At 29.5% G+C, this 23,175-nt stretch overlaps 2 protein-coding genes across 4 annotated transcripts in view; one reads left to right on the plus strand and one right to left on the minus strand.

The window, feature by feature from the left end:
- Con (leucine rich repeat protein connectin) overlaps positions 1–13,124 on the minus strand; it is a 163,830-nt gene extending 150,706 nt beyond the window's left edge. Inside the window, 2 exon segments of the mRNA XM_085489224.1 lie at positions 12,546–12,572; positions 12,958–13,124. The gene's annotated coding sequence lies outside the window, so the exon portion shown is untranslated.
- Positions 13,125–15,266: 2,142 nt separating this feature from the next.
- Positions 15,267–23,175, plus strand: part of LOC114930320 (glycogen synthase kinase-3 beta) — a 54,780-nt gene continuing 46,871 nt past the window's right edge. For 2 of the 3 annotated variants that reach the window (XM_085489253.1, XM_085489254.1), the window contains exon 1: positions 15,267–16,944. In XM_085489253.1, the coding sequence (XP_085345379.1) occupies positions 16,860–16,944 (85 nt within the window). In that variant the 5' untranslated portion in view covers positions 15,267–16,859. The remainder of the gene's footprint in view (positions 16,945–23,175) is intronic. The other variant, XM_029302079.2, reaches the window with a different exon arrangement.

The following is a 23,175-nucleotide window of genomic DNA, read 5'->3' on the forward strand; positions in this document are numbered from 1 at the left end:
ATTTAATGATATATATTTTTTAATAAATTTAAAATTAAAAAGCTACTATAAATAATTGGTGAATAGATAAATATTATAAAAAATAAAATAAATGTTATTCATTGTAACAATAATAAATATCAATTACTCATTAAGTTATAAATTTATATCATATTAGAAAGATTAATATATATATATATATATATATACATATATAGAAAATTTTAATATTTATCTTCAATAAACATGTAGAAAATTGGAAAATACAGCATATTTGTAAATACGTAATTATGAGAAAAATTATAAATTAAAATTAAAATAAAATATATTTATATAAGAAAGGGTATGTTTATAATAAATTATTAAATTAGTCAGAAAATTTAAATCTCATCGTTAGATACTTACTCCTTGTTAATCAAATTTAAAACAAAATTTACATGTATTAAATACGCACAACAAAATTAAACAAAGTCCAATTTTATATTTACAGAATTTAATTCTCCTCTAAAGCCTTTTTCATTTTCCAATATCGCATTACATATTATCGATCTTTAATATTTAATTTTATAATTCACAAATAATAAACTTATAAATAAAGAATTCATCAAAATTTCCATTAAAAATAATAATTATTTTTTAAGTGTATCGACCAATGCAAATTGATAATAGTTTATTGATGATAAATATGTTCTCACAATAATAGTGTCAAATCAATTGTTAAAAAGAATGTTCACTAAATAATTTTTAACTTTATAATTTCTACGATAATATTAATAATTTACAACTTATTTTTGAAGTAAACTATTTAAAAACTGAATATAGCATTCTCAAAAAATTAAAAGTAAAAACGCAATATATCAATTGACCAAATAAATACAATATTTCTATTATAGCGTCATACACTGTTCAAATGACATATTATTTGGCGCAAATAATAATAATAATAATTTCGTCGAATTTTCAGCGAAATGGAAATGAAATTTTCCTCGCTCTCTCTGTGTTAGTTCACATTGACGCCACGCTGTTTAAACAAACTACGCGTAATGAAGTCAACAATGGGAAATGACAGGGCCGCTATCGGAGCGCGATTTTATATATTAAATCGCGGGTTATGTCACATGATCGCATCCATTACTATAGGGTGACCGGATAATGGATTCAAATCAGCGCGCATTCCGATCCAAATATTTATTCATTATGATAAATGAAAAGCACATTGCGTTGTAGAAGTCAAGCGCGACGGTAAAGCGCTCGCGGAATAACCTGTTCGATATCCCGCGCGAATATTGAGGATCGTCGAGGGATTTACTGTCGAACTGCGTAAATAGATTGAACAATGATCCGAGTCATTGGTCTCGTCACGCGTGAAATTGATGACCGTTATATGCGGAAGCGCATGTCTCGTTTCGCGGCCCGCGAATCGATGAATGTGAACAAAAAAAAAAAAATTACGCGAGATCGTCGAAGAGTGATGAAAAAAATATTGTCGATTTATTTATGACGCGAATCGGCCAGAGAGAGAAAAATGAAGTAGAATAAATAGAGCGTTGAACGTTCACTTTAATAATATCGCAACGTCACTACTTTGAAATATTTTTCACTGTGCAAATATCGCGATACCGAAGTATCTTTTAAATAATAAAATTTGGATATGTTTTTTTTAGTGTGTCAACTCATATACAAACTGAGCGTGATAAAATAAATCGAAACCAATTTTTATTTCCACGGTCAAAAATAGATTACATTAATAGGTTACTCGTGCGAATGTTCGTTCCTTTTTTAAATAAAGTTTAATAAATATAAAATATGCATTGTGCTTAATATATACATATTATATTAAATTTATTCATATTATATTCAATATAAATTATATTAAGAAAATTAAAATGATTCAGTACAATAAATTAAAATATATCAAAATCATTAAATAAATTAAAGTATATTAAAATGTATTAAATTGATATGTATTTGAAAATCTTCTTCCGGCTAGAGAGACTTTCAGAGTAGCAATATATATCATATTGTACGTGATTAAAAATGTATATATCGTTGGAGTACGTTTTCTGATCCTGCTATTGCTCGCTCGACTTGATTACTCTGTCCCCCCTATCATAGCAGGATCGGGGGCTCACTCACGGAAGACAGGGGTTCGTTAGGGGAAATAGGGAACGAAACTCCGGTATTAATAAAGCGGCACACTCATACCGCGGCTATTCCGACAGAGCATATTCCGTCCGCGCCCGTATTTTTAACTTTAAAGAGAACTTCTCTTATTCAATAGTCGCGCGATTAATATTCGAGAAAAATCATTTATATGTATATCGTTTTTCTGTCACATGTGCTGTCTTGTGCTGAGATGGTTTCAAAATTAGCTGGATAAAGATGAGATAAAAATATATAAATTTATTTTACATAAAGTAAAAATGATTTTGTTTTAAAGATATCTAGATAAAGGATAAAATTATATGTATAATGATTTATCTAGATAATATTATTTTTAAGACCGCTTCTGTGCAAACACAGTTATAAAAGAAATATAGATTATGAAAAGGATATAAAAATATATTTATATTTTTATTTATAAGATTTTACCACTTAGTGCTTTAATATTTTTACGTGGTACGATCCTAAATCAAATTATCTGAACATTGTTCTAAATAATTGAGTAAAAATAACACTATTTTCATGTAAGATGTAAATAACCTAGATAATCCATATTTTTATTATCTATAAAGACAAGATGACGCCAAAACTTGATCGAGACAATCATTTATATAATTTGATTTAAATAACAACAAAGACTGCACACATGTATAATTTATTTTGACATTGTACAGGGTCTCCCATAAGAAATTGCTGAAACTAATCAGCTGTCATTTTTTAATGCATGCAGTTATTGAGAAAACAAAAATTGTGTTGGAAAGTCTGCATTACTTTTTTCCAATAAAATAAACTGATACACAAACATTTTATTTATATCCATCAAAAATTGCAGACTTTCCTCTTTTTAACACAATTTTTGTTTTCTCAATAACTGCATGCATTAAAAGATGACAACTGATCGGTTTCAGCAATTTTCTATGGGACATTCTGCATCTTTGAGTGGTAAAAAATGAAGCTTCCCCTATGAAAGCAAAATTATAGCGAAGACTAAAGATAAAAGAGGGAAGAAAGAGAAAAATAAAGTGTTAAGCATGGAGAAAATACAGGACACAAAAAGCCGCGACGATCGACTCGAGAGATCAGCGGACTATAGCGGTAAAAAGTAATAGACTAGGGGCAGAGATATAAAGCACCGGGATACAATATACTCTTATGTACGGGGAGAAAAACGAGCTCGGTTAGCTTCGATCGAGGAGAATACACGCGAATAAAGCGCATACGCGAAGATGCAGGAAAAATAGTAATTAGCATATTCACCATTCTAATCGGAATTTTTATCATTAAAATTCTTCTCGAAAACATCGGAAAAAATGGAATATCGATAATAACCGATTCCGAGAGCGCGTATAATTTAAGGAACACAGGAGCGATCGACGAGACGTACGTGGCATATAGATCTATGCGCCTTATTAAAACTGTTATCGCTTCGCAGACAGATTGAAATGCTCCGTCGTTGAATCAACGTTGCGAAAAACGTCAAGGAAATCGTTCGGAGTGAATATAAGAGATAGCAAATCGCCTGAGAACTCCACGTAATTTAATAAAAGAGCAAAATCGATGTATAAAAATGTATGACGTTCTTGCGAGTATGAATTCATTTCTGAATAAAACACATATTTTATTTATGTTACCGATATCCAATAACGGAAATAGCGGTTAATATTGCAATACTGTAATGACATTAAAGTAACATGAGCTAGAACTTAATTAAACATGATTGAATAACTAGTTTTCAATCAAATACCGTATTGTAATTATTCAAAGATATTTTAATTCGGATATGTATTAGTCTAGCTAACAATTTTAATTGAATGACGAAATAAATTTTTAAAAAATGCTATGCATTTATATTCAAATATGTCTTATTTTTCTGGATATATTTTCTATTATCATATTATTTTATTAATTATCATGAGTAATTTGTAGGAAAATATTTCCGCTAACCATTTAATATTTCATTTTGTTATAAATAAAACAATTTCAGTAATAAATAATCTTCCTTTTCAATTCTTCTGTCTATCAAATTAATTTCATCTTTCAATATTAATCTCATATTGATTTTATGCTCATTAATTATTAATTGTTAATTATATGTGAAATAATTTTAATACTAATTTGAGGTACTCAATAAACAATTGCGCGACTTAACTATATACAAAATTCTTTATAATTATTCTTACAATAATGTATTTATTTTATTAATACTAGCTAATGCTAACTAGAAGAGAAATTATTAATATTTTGTAGTACTAAAATATTATATAGTATATATTATATATTATAAAATATATTATAAAATATATATAATAAAAAAATATATATTAAAAATATATATTATAAAGTATATATTATAAAATATTATATAATATATAAAAAATGTTATACAATAAAATGTTCTGCTACTATTGTAATTTCTACAATAGATGTATTTACGTTAGGAAAGAAAAAATACGTATGCGTGTGTGAAAGAGAGAGAAAGAGATACACCGAGGAAGATAAGAATTAGAAATCAAACTGCCTTCGTGAATGACAAAGCGCATGATCATGCACTCTCATAAATTCAAAAAAGGGGTGCCCGGCAAACTCCAAAATGCATGTCGGCTGTAGTCGCATCAAGCTCTGTGAGAAAGTATCAGCAAAGAATACAAAAGGGGAGTTTTTGTACACAGAAGGGATGGCGGAATAATATCCGCATACAGCGCATGCTATTTCGAGCTCTATAGTACGCATTATGACATTGATTAGTGTCATATATTTTCATTCGCCGTTTAGGATTATCTCACGCGGATCTCCATTATACACGCAAACCTACAAAATATGATAAGTACATATTTTAAGCTCATTTAAGCTCCTATCAACGTGTGTCAGAACCCTCACTCGAATAATCGATGAACAAACAACTCTAACTCATCTTTTGTGTACGCGTGCATACGTACAGAATCTCACATAATTCGTGTTAATTTAACGACAGATTCCTTGCAAAACCTTGGATTTTTCTTTAGCATAAATGCTAAATTTGATTTTTAATTATAAATTAAAAAGATATTTCTCTTATTGCTTTTTAGCATATTAAAGGTTTAAAATCACACACAGACACACACACACACACAAATAAATGTTTGTATATCATTTTTATTTCCTGAAGCAATTATTTTTCCTATATTTGTAAATTTGATGAAATTGTATTCAATGTATTTGATATTTTTGTTTATTTTTTGACTTCCTTTTTCTAAATTTTATTAAACTCACGAAAAAAATTTATTGTAGAAGATATTGCTTTATTTTTATTTTTAAAAAATAACCAAAAACATGAAATACATTGAATACAATTTCATCAAATTTACAAATATAAGAAAAATAATTGCTTCAAGAAATAAAAACAATATACAAACATTATTTGTGTGTGTGTGTGTGTGCTGTGTATGATTTTAAACCTTTTAAATTTTGAAAAAACTACAGTGATACAAACGGCTCTACGCGTTTAAGAATTTTAAAGTGGTAAAAATATTAATAAAAAAGAGTGACATGTGAACTTCTTTTTTAATTATTATTTTAGCAGTAAAAGAACAAAGTTATGAGAAAACATGAATAACCTATTTAATATGCTATTGCAGAAAGTATTTTCAAAAATAAAAAACTTTTTCGCTACTTTTTTTCATTAACATATTTGTGTATAAATATAAAAGCTATTCACGTAAAGTATTCACATTTTTTTAAGTTTTAATATAATTTGATAAGAAAAGATAATATATAAAACTATCTGTATTTCGAATAAACTTCAATAAAAATTCTGTCAAATTTTTTTTCCAGTATAAGATTAAAATAATCTAATATAATCTTGAATTGTTTTTACGTAAATCAAATTTCTTAATTATTCTAGATACTTATATATTATAAATATGAAGAGACAAAAAGATATCATAAAATTGGAATAAATTGTAAAATATTTATTGTAATATTTGTTATATATATATATATATATATATATATATATATATTTACATTTTATTATAAATATAATTTATTATAAATATAATTATTTATTATAAATACAATATTATAATTTATAATTAAATAATAATATTTATATAGAAAATTTTTATAGGAAATATCTCTTTTGATTTCAATCGCCAATAGTTTGCTTACATCGTTTTGCCGATAATTATAATTGTCGATAATTCCGATTGCCGCAGAACGTGTTTTCTATACAAAGTATTAATAATTTCCTTATTTTATATATGCAATGTGGTCATGTGTGCAATACGTATGCCTATAATACAGTGTGGTATATACAATATACATATACATGAACAATAATGTCATGTATGCATATATGTACATGCAAATACACACACGTACATTCATATTTTAAATTTATTATATGTGTACCATATGCTTGTAGTCGACTGTTCCGTAGACAATAGGGATTGTCAGCAATAGAAGTTGTCGGTCAAACAAAACTTGATAATCGCAATTGTAAACAAACGTGAAGCTCTCCCCTTGTTATATTAAAAATAAAAGAATATATATTTTTTTAAATCAATGTTACTTTCCTAGAAAAATATGTCACTTTTAAATATTCGAAAATAATGTAATTTTTTGACAAATTTTATTTCTTTATATTGTGTTCTTTTTTAAGTTTTAAACTTACTAACTAAAAATCCTTTAAATTGTTTTTTTTATACAAACTATCTTTTATATTATATGTGTTTTATGTGTAGGTCCTAAATATTTATATAAAAAATATTTAATTCTCTTTCAACCTTTCAAAAAATACCCAATAGAACAGAAAATCAAAATAATATCATTTTGACGTCATATTAATCAAATTTGGTCAATATAATGTCAAATTGAAATTATTTTGACTTTTCTGTTCTACTTGGGTAATACAATTTAGAGACTTTAAATTAAAATGTATATATATTTCAAAATTTTTCAAAGATTTTAATTCTGAAAAAATCGACTCAATAATACAGAGTACAGATAAACAATTTTATGATATCAAAAATTCTATTTGCGTTACATAAATGATCTTAAAGTATGTGTCAAAATAATTAATATATCATAATAATATATGAAAGAAATAATAACGGAATTAGTAATCCATTAAATAATAATATAATAAAAGAAATAATTAAAAAATTATCTCTTATATTATATAATATAATTATAAACTTTATTCTTCTCGGCAGTTCTATAATATTATCATCGTATAATTCATGCCTTGCATTCATTCGATATTTACTACCACTATCCAATACTGACAATAATACTAGCTAATATGTACGAGATATTGAGGATCATAGTCGTTTAAATTGCGCATGATTGCGATGCTATGCGCTTTTGTGAGCGCAGTCGATTAAAGATTGAATGAAAAGTCACAGACAGAATTAATTCGAAGATTACATTCGCGCGAAACAAAGCGTGCTGTAGTATTTATGTAGCGGTAACTTGCGATATATTCGCTTTGATATTTTTTACTTAAAGTGCTTTCAGCTCGAAAGAGATTATTTCGATTACATAATGTAATCCGGCAAAAATTTTTTCGACGAAAATGTTTTATTAATTTTCTTAATATAATTTGTTAAATATTCTTAAAATATTCTTCATCAAAATGTCGGATATTTCTAACTTATTGAACCTGGATAATATATCAGTATCCATTTGTGAACAATGGCCATCACAGAAATCCGATCATCATCATTACGTATTTATGTCAGCTACTTGAATTTAGTAAAATTCTATAGTGAAATCAAACTCGATAATATGTTACAGCATGGATAAATTTGATGATAGATTTCGGATAACGAACGGGGTCAGGTATATATAGAAATAAAAAGTAAAACTTTGTCTTGCCTCTACTTATTATTTAGTATAATTTGAATAATACGTGTATGTGAGAACCCTTCGGCCCTTTCGATAATCCGTATGTAATATCACGCTAAAAATGCATATGGTATCCTGGCGTATTAATGCAAGGAAAGAGACCGCAGAAGGTCATTGCACTACATGTATATATTCTTTGCCCACTCAACGACGATGAATACAATTATATTGGCAAACGACGGGACATGCAACGAATTGTCGCTCATGCATGCGTGCATACATCGTTTTTCATGTTTTTATGACGTTTTATTTTTTATTTATTTTAAAGGACCATTTTTTATAAAACATAATATATATGATTCTCCTTTCATTATTTTTTTTAGTCAAAAATAAAATATTAGGAAAAATAAAATATCTCCTCGCGTCTACCCTTCTGGGAGTCTCAGAATTCTGGTAGAAGCTCGGGCGAAACAATCTTTCTAAGTTGAAACTTGACCGGCTTGCAGCACCGAAAGGATGAGGTTAATTCACGTTGATGGGATCTGACAAAGATATAACGTCGCTTGATAAGTGGATTTTTAATGCTCAGTTCTATGCTCTCTTTCCTCTCTATTTAGTTCGAGAATTTTTTCTGTTGATATACATAGAGATAACTTTAGTGCGAAAATTTTGCTATTATTTCTTTTTTCAATTTCTGTACATTAATATATTGTATATATAATATAGTTATTACCATATATTTTTATAAAATGTATAAATTTATATATATATATATATATATATATATATATATAATAAAACAAACATACATGTAATAAATATATATTATTATATATTTTTATCTTATATATATAATATAATATAAATCAAAATAATTTGTGATCAAAATAATCTACCAAAAAGTAATAAACAAGACAAAGTAGATAATATAACACAAATGTAGAAATATTTTTAAATACATATATTAAAATTATTTTTAATTTATCATATAGAATACTATATAAATTTATCGCATTTTATTTTATAATAAAAAAGTCGGAGTAAAAAGTACTCTATTAGTTTATTAATATATATGTATGATAACTGTTTATATGAGATTATTATCGTTAGCGTATTATTAAAATAAATTTTGATACAAGATTTTATTAATTTATTAATTTTAGTATTCTGCTATTAATAATAAATTAATAGTAGAAATTGTTCGATTGTTGAAAAAAATTTTCTGTTTTTTCAATTAAATATATGAAATATGACGAATAAAGAATGAACGATTAAGAAAACTTTTCAGCTACTCTAATATTTATATGTATGTATATCAGAAAAAATAATGAATTTATTATATAATATAACAATGTATTAGTATTTTTAACAATAACATAATTCAATTTAGTAAAACAATTAATTAGCAATAAGAAATAAAAAATCTAGCAATATCATAACGCGAGATAATATATATAATATATATATCATATTATTTACTTTTCATATTTTATCAATATTATAATCAATATTAAGCTGTTCAAAGTTATATAAATAGTATGTATATACAATGTATATATATACTGGTCGTATTACTATTTATATAATTTTGAATAGCTTAATATTGATAAATTATAATATTGATGAAATATGAATACGAATTCCATAGAAAAATGCACCAAATACAATGTATATACATATATCAGAATTTAATCAGAAAATATTATTAGCCAATTGCCCTAAAGTTGGCAATAAAGCATTGCATATTTAAGAAAAAATATTGTCTGCATCTGCTACTTTACACATTTTTTGTGCATTCCTTCACCTTTCTCTCTTCAAAGGCTGTCAAATATATAAAAGTGACCTGCGGTATAAAGGCTATACTTCCTTTCAACCGCACGGATTCCTCGACCATTGTCAAGCCGATCTTTCCTTCACGAAAATGTTCTCTCGACGAGTTATTTTCCAAGTTATAAGATCGAAAATGGAAACTTTCTTTGAAACATATTTTCTTGTTATTAAAATATAACAAAACTTTCAAACAATTTTGTTTTACGACTTTATTTTCAAATAAAGCTCAAATATTACTTTATACTTCTATTCAATAGTTTATTTATTAGCTTTATTTATGCATTCAGTTAGTAAAAGATATATATTAAAAATTAAATAATTATAGATATTAAGATACTGAAATACACTCTGAGATATATATTATAATAATATTGAGATCAATCAAATAATTGGCATTATCGAATCTATTTAATTGTATTTTGATCTATAAAAAGATCTAGTTTGCGATTAAATGTAATTATAAAAAGGAAAAAACAATTAACAAATTTTATTTGTCAAGTTTGAATAATTGATTCAAATTTTAATTTGATTTAAAATTTCCATCCCAAAATATTGCTAAAGCATATATATATTATGCATCTTGTGCAAAATAAAGCTACTTGTCAGAAAATAAAATTATGTAAACAAATAATATTTTTAGTTTAATTCTGTTTAAATATATATATATGTGCAATTTTATTTCCATGTAATATTTTTTAAAAATATAACTACATATTCAAAAAACATGAAATATATAATTTCTTTCTATGCAGAATTGATCAATTATTATTCAATATGTATATATATATATCTAATATTTATAATTATTTAATATCTTCAATTGATAAAAAAAAGAATCTACAATTGAAAAACATATGACTGATTAGAAAATTTTATAAATATATCCAATCACTGATACAAAAAAAAAAAAAACAAAGACTGACGAATATCTAAAACGCAAAAATAATATTTGTCAATAATTGCCAATACTTCATTTTGATTTATAAAATGACATATAAAATGTTATTAAAATAAACATGATTCCTTTAGCCTCCTTAGAATTGATCGGCACAAGTTTGAAAGTTGCACCTATATTCCGCAGGATAAAAAATCTAATATAAAAAATAGATAAATATTAAAACTCACCGATCATTCGCGTCGTGCAATCACAATTCGCGGCGCAGGATCGCTCACAATCGATTCGAATCGCGTTTTGATTGTACATGCGCTCGATATTCACGAAACGTAAGCGCGCAACCGAGACCCGAAAAGAGAGATGCGCGTCCACTCGCATCTAAAGTGCAACTTAAACCGTAACCCGCGCTTTGCCATCGGCTACGAGAAACGCGGACCGGCGCAGTTGCAGTGTAGGGTAGAAGGGGTCGTCCCTAAACGGACACTAGACGGACCAGACATTGAAGTCGTTCCGCCACTAGGCGTTTATCGACTATGGCTCTGGATGAGAGACAATATTCAGATTTCTATATTATCGATGATTAAGGGTAATGTATCTACATATTGCGACTCGATTCAAATCTTAGCAATCGCGGGTAAATTCTTAGCTTAAGAAAAATAAGATTGATCATTGATAATTAAGATTTCATCATAAATATGTCGTTAAATTAAAATTAATTTCTTCCTCTTTCAGAAGAATAAAATATTCTATTATATACTGGAAAATTAATTTTTTCCTCTTTCAGAAAAACAAAATATTTTATTTAATTAATTATTCTAGATGTTAATAAATATCCTATATTATGTATACATTATTTTATCGCACTGTTGCAATTTATAATTTATAATTACATATTGACTCGATTCACTGTTCAAAATCTTAGTAATCGCAGGTAAATTCTTAGCTTAAGAAAAATAAGATTGATCATTGATAATTAAGATTTCATCATAAATATGTCGTTAAAATAAAATTAATTTCTTTCCCTTTCAGAAGAACAAAATATTCTATTATATACTTACTAGAAAATTAATTTTTTTCTCTTTCAGAAAAACAAAATATTCTATTTAATTAATTATTGTAGATGTTAATAGATATCCTATATTATGTATACATTATATCGCACTGTTGCAATTTATAATTTATAATTACATATTGACTCGATTCACTGTTCAAAATCTTAGCAATTACAGGTAAATTCTTAGCTTGAGAAAATAACTAAAACTGCGATCAGTGATAATTAAAATTACATCATAAATATACCATACAAATAATTTCTTCCCCTTTTAGAAGAACAAAATATTATATTATGTACCTACCGTAAAATTAATTTTTTCCTCTTTCAGAAGAACAAAATACCTCATTTATTTAATTAATTGTAGATGTTAATAGATATATTTTCTATATATATATATATAAGATCTCACATTATTGTAATTTATAATTCATAATTTTACACATTATTTGAACATATTTTTAAATAAAAAAATTTTGAAAACAATTTTTGTTTATAAAAGTTATAGTTTCAAAAAATAATTTAATTCTAATATCTTATTTATTTTTTTATTTGATGTTAATTATTTTTATTTAATCATTGTCAATTTTCATATAAATTATTAAACTAATTTCAAAATCTGTCTCATTATCAAATAGGGAAGTGTTACAGGGAGTTTCCTCGTTTCCATAAAGGAAAGACTGATTTTAATTTACAGATTCATTCATGCATGCACAAAAATATAAATTGTTAAAGTTTCGACAAAATTGAACATTTTCATAAAATTGTTACCCAAAATTTAAATAAAAATTAATGACTCACCGATACGCAGCAACGGACTTGTAAACTCTGTAAAATATAAATACATGGAAATTAATATAATAAAATTAGTATTGAATTAATATAATAAAATTTAAAATAATTGATATTGAAGAAAATAAAATTATTATTTGCAGTTTTTCATTTTATTTATTAATATGTATTTAATTAAAAACGTTACATTATTTTTATTAAAAATTTTTATTAGATATAAACTTTTTTATAAAGGTTGATAAAAAAAATCTAATTTTTTATGAATAATCTAAATAATAATTTTTTATAAGAATATTTTATAAATCTATAAATATTACACTAAAATAATTTTAATTTCAATTTTTCGCAAATATGAGTATACATTCAATTAGACTTAATTAAAGAATAATATAATAAAATAAATAATAAATAAATTATTTACCACATAGTTATTCCACCGTTGCCCAATGCCACCCTGGGCCTCCTCCTCGTAGAAGAAGCACTTGCACTCGCGTTACTTTTTATCGTCCACGACCGGATTTTAATCTATCTCATTTTCAACGCGTGCTTCGGTAAAACACTCCGTTCTCGCGTCGCCGCTTTTTGCACTTATCGCGAAGGGCCATAATTATCGAACGACAACTTCCTTCGCGACGCAGTCAGGAGTCGCCGATATTCCAGAATATTGGCCACGATATTAAGAAATGTAACGATGATGCGAAAGTATGACCGGAAACGCGCAAACGCCCGCTCGAAATACGATCGACGACGCCGAGAAACTCGGAAAATTTCGCGCCAAAAGCGCAGCGGCGATTCCCGCCATCCGTCGTCGTGAACTCGCGCGCGCGAAATCTTGGCGGTCGAGACGGAGCTGTGACGTCACGCGTCACGTGACAGCTTGCTCTCGGGAGAACGAACATTGACAAGCGAGTTTCACAATATCGTGCGTGCGATCGCGATCACGATGTCGGCACACGCGACGCGATCGGATTTATACAATAATTAAGACGACGTAGAGACACTGATTAATACTTGCGCTAATTAATATACTCTAGTACTATTTTCGTACTTTTACGGACCGACGATAAGCGCGCAAACGTTGAACGTGAACGATGAGAAAGTGTCGATGAGAAAGTGCAGCAGAGGGCAGCAGCAATCTAGATTGTGTTCGGAAATATATTTCCCCTAGGCTGAAGCGCGATTGACCAATCAGGACGAAGAGATTCTTGGTCTCCCATTGGTCGGTCAAATTCTGCATTTTGACGAAAGTATTTTTGAATGTAACCCTTAAAGTTTCGACGTATTATATGGCACCATTTACGAATCGCTTATCCATCCGTGAGTAAATTATGTTATTTATTAATTGGCTTAACTACACCGTTCAAATAAATATAGGCCCGTATACATAGTCCGATCTTATATTTAAGATCGTCTTAAGTCCGAGCTTAAGACATCACGCAGCCATTTGATTGATTGAACGGGATCTTGTCAACCTTCGACTAGACTTAAGGCAAACTTAAATATAAGATTGAGCTATGAATACGGGCCATTATTTTGTTAATTGAATATATAGAAATATTTAACCTAAAATACAATATATATATAAATAAATAAAATAAATATATACATATAAATAAATAAATATATACATATAACTAAATAAAATTATAGTATTTTAAAACTATTTTCATACTAACTTTAAATTAAAAAACTGGAATTAAAAAGCTATTTAACAATTGCATAATGAACTTGATATAATCTTTAAAGACATCAAACCAAAGTTAAATTAATATTATATTTCTATGTTATTTAATATTAAAATTTTTTTATATTTAGTAGTTTTGTAAAATATATTTTAAAGTTTAATTGTCACTCTAGAATTTTCCGTATATACATATATGTATGCAGAATAGATAAAATGCAACCAAAAAGGATGAGATAATTTTTTAATACAAAAATAAATGAAAATAATGTAAAATAAAAAATATTTTGCACGAGGTTATATTTTCACAAAAGTTGACTTCAAAGTTTAATATATATATTATTTATACATTTTCAAGTCTGAAGAATCTTTTGTAATATACCTGTATATTGTTTAATTAATATTGTGTTGACAATAATATAAAAATACTGCACGCATTTATTAAAATAATTTAAAATAATTTTGTACAAATGCTTTGTATACATATATATATATATATATTTTTTTTTAAATAATTATAATTATACATATACATATATTTTTAATTCAAGTGTAGAAAATTATATAAACTAAAAAGCTTGTAATGATTGCAAAAGTATTGATAAATAATTATTTCTCTCATTGTTTCAAGAAAATGTGTACACTACGTGCATGATAGATTTTCAGCAAAATATAACGTAACCTAGTATCATTTTAAAATCATGTTAAAATACTTGAAGAAAATATTGTTGCTAGAATTAATACAAAATATTACTATTTTCCTCATGTCACGACAACAAATGAGACACTTGTCAAAGATAAAAAACATATCCGACATCATCAGCTTCATACTTTGCTAAAGAATCTTTGCGCGAAGAGAGACTCGAGGATTCAAATCGCGCGCCTCCGTCGCGCTGTCAGTCGTCGCGCGCATCCAAGATGGCGCTGGGCGCGGACGCGACGGTGTCGCCCCCGCGTCCGTCCACTCGATAGATGATCGCCGCGCCGCGAAGGGACGTAGCGGGGTGTCGCTGACGTCACTCTCGGCAATCTCCGGCGACACTCGACTGGCCCGATCTTGCCCGAACGGGTCAATGTCTGAGGAGTAGAGACGTCGAAAAATTCAATGGTCGGTGTGGTGTTCCCGTGCTGCTGCTTTAACGACGAAGGCAGAGAAAGGTCGGCCCTCGCTCATCGTCGAGCACCGTTCGATCTCGTCGCAATCGGGCGATCGGCGAACGCGAAGCGCCCCTTCGTCCTTCATCCCGCGTCGTCATCCTCCGTGTCGCCGCCGCCCTCGTCGCGTCGTCGCGATACATCCAAGAGGGCTGCTACGAGAACTGTCTTGCGTCGGTTTGTCCGGTGCCCGCGATAGTGTGTGTGTGAGAGAGAGAGAGAGAGAGAGAGAAAGACAGATGGACAGAGATAGATAGAGATAGACAGTGCCAACTGAACACGGGCGTTGAACGTAAAGGACGATGACGATGACAGCTGGTTCCGCTACCTGGTGACTCGAAAATCTGTCAAACGTCGACCGAGGACTCCATAGTGAACGGGATATATATATATATATACATATATATATAGAGAGAGAGAAAAAAAGAGAGAGAGAGAGAGAGAGAGACAAAGAGCGACGTTGGTCTAGAGAATTATCAAGTGTCCGAGTAATCTCCGGGTCGCCTCTGCCCTCGAACGCTCCGATGACGATGGAGAAATCCGAGCCGCGAGGAAGCCGCGGTCACGTTATATAGAGAGCCCGCGGCGCGTACGAGCCGTCCCGAAAACATCAATCCTCTGCCACGACATTGGCACGCACCCCTTGGAGCACTCGCTGCTAGCAGCGCCTCCCCCCTTTCCTCCCCCCTCCCTTCCCTCCCCCCGCGCGCAGCTTATTGGCTGGCGGAGAACCGCGCTTCGGATCCGCTGCTGCTGCTGCATCGCGAATAGGAAGAAGAGGAGCAGCAGCAGGCTAGATCGTCGGTCGCCGAGAGAGTGCGCGTCAGTGTGTCGAAAAAGAGGGTGGTGTCACGATCGGGATCGGAGAGAGAGAGAGAAGAAAGTGCGGTCTCCTCTTCTCGGATATATCAAAGAGTGGTGTACGGGAAATCGACATTTGTCGCGTCATCCGTATATATACATATATATATATATATATATATATATGTATGAGTGGTGTTAGTGCGGCCAGTTTCATGCACTACTGCTCCTCTTTCTCTCTTTTCACTCTACACCCCCGAGCCCCTCGCTCCTTCCGTCTCCCTTTCCTCCGTCCTCCTCTTCTAGAGAAGAGCGAAAGAGAGAGAGAGAGAGAGAGAGAGAAGAAGAAGAGAGAAAGAAAAAGATAAGGTGCGCGCGTGAGCGCGCGCTCGCGTGCGATGTGATAATCGCGTGTGCAACTGTCATTGATGTGCCAAGTGATATCGACGACGAAGAAGACGACGACGACGACGACGACGACGACGACGACGACGTCGACGACGACCACCGGGGCTAACTTCAGACGGAGGCGAAGAAGGAGGAAGAATTGCCGGAGTCACCGGCCGCTCTAACCTAGTCGCGATTACGGAGGAGGTTAGCGGGGGCAAAGGAGCGCGAGAAGAAGAGAGAGAGAGAGCCTCCTTCGACCGAACGGCGGAGGTGGAGGCGGTCGAAACAGCCCCAGAATGAGCGGACGACCGAGAACCACCTCCTTCGCCGAGGGTAACAAGCCGCCCGCGAATCCGCCCCTCGGCGGCATGAAGATCAGCAGTAAGTAGCCATAACCTCATTCGATCATTGTTTCTTATCTCCTTCTGGAACTCTTCGTCATTTTTTCAAAATTATTTTTCTTCCTTCAACGTAATTTTCGTTCGATAATGAAGGACCCGCGTGAAGTTAGCCACTGTATCTTTGAAATGCACTTTTGTCGCTTTAATGTCCAGAATTATTTGTTAGAACAGTAAGTAGCCATAACCTCATTCGATCATTGTCGCTTATCTCCTTCTGGAACTCTTCGTCATTTTTTCAAAATTATTTTTCTTCCTTCAACGTAATTTTCGTTCGATAATGAAGGACCCGCGTGAAGTTAGCCACTGTATCTTTGAAATGCACTTTGGTCGCTTTAATGTCCAGAATTATTTGTTAGAACAGTAAGTAGCCATAACCTCATTCGATCATTGTCTCTTTTATCTCCTTCTGGAACTCTTCGTCATTTTTTCAAAATTATTTTTCTTCCTTCAACGTAATTTTCGTTCGATAATGAAGGACCCGCGTGAAGTTAGCCACTGTATCTTTGAAATGCACTTTTGTCGCTTTAATGTCCAGAATTATTTGTTAGAACAGTAAGTAGTCATAACCTCATTCGATCATTGTCTCTTTTATCTCCTTCTGGAACTCTTCGTCATTTTTTCGAAATCATTTTTCTTCCTTCAACGTAATTTTCGTTCGAAAATATAGGACCCGCGTGAAGTTAGCCACTGTATCTTTGAAATGCACAGTAAGTAATCATAACCTCATTCGATCATTGTCTCTTATCTTCTAGAGTTCTTAATCATTTTTTTTAAATAATTTTTTCAATGTAATTTCTTTCAAAAATGAGGGAGCTGCGTGAAATTGGTCTCTCGTAGCTTTGCCTCTTTAAATGCACCTTTGTCTCTTTAATGGTCAGAATTATTTCTAGCAAGAGCTCTGGAACTTTGAGAAATCTACACAGAACTATACAGATTAATTTTTAAGTAGGGGGTTAACTTCACAGGGGTTCTTCTGAAATTTCGATGGAAAATTTTTCTTTTACAGCTGTAGCTCCTTTCTTCTCTATTCCATTTTAATCCGGATACGTCATTCGGTTTCGAGTGCATAAAGTGCACAAAGTGCAGCTGGAAGGATCAGATGATTCCTTCAACTCTCAAGTTCTTTTTTGTCTATTTAATTTTTTATATAAAATTTTCTTTTCAGCTGTATCTTTCTTATTTTATTTTTTTCTTTATTTTAATCCGAATATGTCATTCGATTTCAAGTGCAGAAAATAGAGCTGGAAGGATCAAATAATTCCCTTTAACTTTAACTCAAATCTCTCGTCTTTTTCTATTTAATTTTCGATGTAAAATTTTCTTCGCAACTGTATATTTTTTTAATCCAAATGACGTATCCGATTTCAACTGCACAGAGTGCATAAAGTGCAGCTGGAAGGCTCAAACGATACCTTTAACTATCAAGTTTCTTTATATATCAATTGCACTTTCTGCATTTATTTTTGCTCTTTCCTTCTCGTTCATACTGCAATATATGTGTAATAGCACATATAATACCTGTCTTATTTTAAGTGCGGAAAATAAGAAAGTGGAAAAAGTGTGAAAAGATATAGAGATTACAGATTTCTATATGTATATTATATTTCTGACAACGATACTGAAAGTGATGCAAGCACAGCTTTATCTAATTAGACAGAATATATATAAATTGAGTCAGCCAAAGTGTGCTATAAAAGTCATTTATATATGTCATATTTTTACATGTACACTTAATATTTATATCACTCTTTTATTTTTATTTCAAGATATACCTACGTTTACACTATTTGTCACTTATCAAGAGACATCGAATTCTGTCCAATTAATTACGACTGTCCCTCCATTACGTTTCATTATACGAGCTTTATTTGTGCACAGTATCTAGTATAATATATATAAAAAAATATGGTGCATATAGAAATAACGTCACAAAGTGTAGGAAAATTTATTACTGAGAGGCACGGACTTTCTCCTTTCTCGGTCATCCTTTGTTGTTCTTCTATTTTTTTTCTTCTTTTTTTCTGCTCCATCCACCGAATACAGAGTTGCGCGTCTGCGCCCAGATGCTCTCGGAAGAGGAAGCGTGTTGAGATGGGGGGATGACTGGTAGACAGGAATTTTTTTTCGTGCACGATACTACCTTAAGATCCATCCTAGTAATTTCCTATTTCGGTTATTCGAAATAGACTGACGTTAAATATTTTCTGACACGACGTAAAACGATGCCGCGAGTCATTAAATGGAAATCGATTCATTATAAACCCCAGAGGGTGGAGTCGATTTTCCCGCAATGTTTTATGCCTATTTGATTTCTAAGTCCTTCTTCTGGTCGAAGAAGACCGAGTGACAAAGTGCAACGCAAAGGTATAAAATTGCAAAAGGTTAGAGATTACTTTTTGCATGAATGTAGAATATTTTTTCTTTCTTTTAAAAGATTTCTTGTAATCTTATCATATTTTTGCAATACCTTGTACAAAGGACATACTGTTTTGAAGCGATAATTAATCGTCTGGTAGTACGTCTTGCTGTTACTAATTACCAGATTTTTTATGCAATATTCTTTTTTAAATATACGAAAATATTTAAATAAACTCTAAAAAATTTTAATTATTTGTCTAAAACAGATGACATGTGATGTTATAATGAAACATTATCCGTATGATTAATAGAAAAGAGTAATTATGCGGAAAATTTATATCAGAAAATTTCACGTGGAAACGTAATAAAGTAACACGATTTCTTCCGAAAATTTGTCGAGTTATTTATAAATTTATATGTATAGAATATATAAAAAAAATATTGAAAATAGTTTTGTTCAAATAATATCGTGTAATGTTTTTATTATAAATTACACGTATATATTTTTGTTGCTCACGTTCGGTCGCTTTTTGCATTGACGTAATTCGATGACCATGACTGCATTATATGTACAGGAAAATCTTATTATAAATGCATTACGTTTTTGGCGAACATTTGATTTATGTACGTACTAATGCACATTAATCCATATACTGTATTCTACTATGTGCAATGCGTGCTCCATTAGGTACAAAGGCTGCGTGTTAGCATGAGATCATGAAATAAAAGAAAGGTTTAATTTTTTGAAAAATATCGTCAGAGAGAGAGAGAGAGACGTAATATTTATATTATTACTGATGTTTCACAAGAAACAGCATGCAAGTTAAAAATTAAAAATTATTAAAAAAACAAACTCAGAATTAAAAATATTGAAACATTAAAACTGTAAAAATTAATTTCACAAATGTTTGTTAAAACACTGATTAACTAGAATTTCATATAACAGATAATAATAAATATGAATGAGTAAAAAATAAGTGATAATAATAGATAGGATTTGTGTATAATAATAGAGACGATTAATTATTTAATTAAAAAAAATCTTCCTGCGACTAACAATCATTAATATTTAATTCTTATAAATATGAATATTTATTATTAATGACAAATTGAATGTGTCGCGAATGAAAAATGAAATACAAACTAAAGTTAAACCATAAAATATGAAAGCAAATTATAATAAAATATTTAATTGTTACAAATAGCCTACAGCTTAATCGTATACGTGCCTAAAAAGAATCTGTGATGAATATTTACTCACTGGCTAAGATGATTTATACATATAACGGCACAAGATAAATCGTGTATCTTGCCGTGTATCCACATATGCGTCGGACTGTGCAAGATAAACCGTTACTACCTTGAACTTGCATAATGCATGCATAATTTTCAATCGATATATACTAGATACTAGACTATACGTAGGGTTAAATCGTATAATTCGGAAATAGAATCTAACAATGTATATTTCGTACTTTATTTGACTAGGCATTGAGATTTTCTGAATAATAATTTCTTACGAGAGTAATATTGATCTTTCAAGTTATTTGCAATAATAATAATCGTAATTTTCTTAATAAAAAGTTTACATTTTTTTTGTAAAACTAATCTTAATTTTTTGTAATATTTTTATAAGAGCAATTTCAATTTCCTTAATTTTTCAATGAATTTCTATAATAAAATGCACAAAATATTTTAGTTTATAATAATTTCAATCTTCTTAGATTTCTCTAATGTTTTTGTTATTTTTTAATTTTTTTATCAACAAAAATAAAACCTTTTGTCACGGTTATAATCTTTAGTGTCTAGTATATCGATTAGAAAAATGTTACGATACATTTTTATGACAGTTATAAGAAGTCAAAGTTACGATGTATCATTATGTCATTCCTGCCATAAAATAAACCTAATAGTTCCGGCATATAAATTTAATGAAACGGTTTGTTTATTTTATCAGTGCAAGAACCATATAGGGAAAAAAGTGAAAAATACTTTTTATTAATCTACTAAAATACTAGTAATAATAATTTTGCAGTATTATTTTTTAAATTTATATCTTCGTGTATGAATTTTACGCGAAAAATCTATTGAAAATGCTGAATGACTTATGTTCTTAAAATATAATAAATGTCTACTAAGCTAGGGCAGTCACTTTAAAATAATCGAATAAACATGTATATACATCAATTTAACAATTTTTTGCTGTTAATTTGTTTTTTTATTACCATTTGTTGCATCAATTTTTTGTTTCGGTTCATTGAAAATAGCGATAAACGTAATTTAAAGCTGATATACTATGACAGAAAAGAGAATAAACTAAATATAAAATTAAAATAAATGGAAAATAAATATTTCTTTATTGTGTCATCTTATTGTTGCCATTTAATTACTTTATTATTAATTTTAAAAAATAATTTTAAAAATGTAAATTAAATCGAATATCTCGATAGATAATGTCTTTCTTTGTCCTATTTTATCATTCGACATATCCAATAATATTGATTTCGATACTAGTCCCAGTTACCAACATAATTTAAATAGATGGAGCAACAAAATCGTGAAAATAGAGCAACTTATTAACAATAAAAAACACTAAATAAATGTCTTAATTTTTTATGCTTACATTTTTTCTTTGTTATATATACATATATGTTAACCCAATTTGATAGAACAATTTTGTTAACAAATTGGTTACGGAGGAACAAAATTATAGTACTAGTGCAATAAGGCATAAATTTGTATACATGTTTTATTTGATTACGTTAAAATGATTTGTGCCAGCTTGATGGATATAATGTAATTTATTATGGGTGTAATGTAATTTACTATTCCAATGTGGATTATCTGGGAGATATTTCGCTTAAAAGCATGTAGCAATGATAGTAAATGACAGTAGGTGTAAGTAGGCGACAATAATGATTCAGACTTCTATTTTAACTTTCATAAACGCGACTCGTACTTGATAAGTTACTATACATTACATATAACAAGAATAAATTTGACTATCAAGTATTATACTAATCGATTCAAATTTCCAATTTGTTTCCAATAATTACAAACGTGTCTATATAATTATAAAAATATAATTATAGAGCAATTTAGTAGTTTTTAAAAAATATTACTTATATTTCTGAAGATAATTGGAATTCTGTACTTTAATATTTCTATTTAATATATTTTTTGAATTAAATTATGACATTGATGAAATGTGATGAAAATAAAGCGGGAATTTCTGAATAAAATATTTTGTCCAAAATATCAACTCACTATAATGATAAGTAAATTAAAGTAAGCTAACTAAAAACATTAGAAATTCTTCATGACAACGATGCATTGGAAAAAAATTATTAACTTGACTAAACCTTCCAACTAAATGACTATTTTGTTAATTGAACATATATTAGTATTTAAGCAAAAGATATGATTATTTATAATATGTTGATTTATTTAGTTTAAATATTTTTATATGTTCAATAAACAAAATAATTTGGTTAATAATGAAGGTTTAGTCAAGTTAACAAATTTTTTTTAGTGTGAGATGCTTTTGTGGTACAGAATAACGTAATCGCATTGCTATCTTTGGCAACTTGCGCACGTTCGTAACACATTTTAAAAATATGACCCGATCGGACAATATGTCATATATGTATGAGCACTAAGCTATACAGAACACGGTTAAATAATATAAATAATCAGCATTTGCAATCTATGCAGTCATGATGATAGCGTGTGTTTAAAAATTATTTTTTATTATTTGCATTATTTGCTTATTATGAATTAATGTGATGGAGATTTTGATATTACTATACGTCGTCGAAAAAGATTTATTTTTCATTATCAAATTATATATTGT

Source organism: Nylanderia fulva, unplaced genomic scaffold (genome assembly GCF_048542155.1).
Source record: "Nylanderia fulva isolate GAGA-0341 unplaced genomic scaffold, ASM4854215v1 Scaffold8, whole genome shotgun sequence".
In the NCBI taxonomy this organism is placed as follows: Eukaryota; Metazoa; Arthropoda; class Insecta; order Hymenoptera; family Formicidae; genus Nylanderia; species Nylanderia fulva.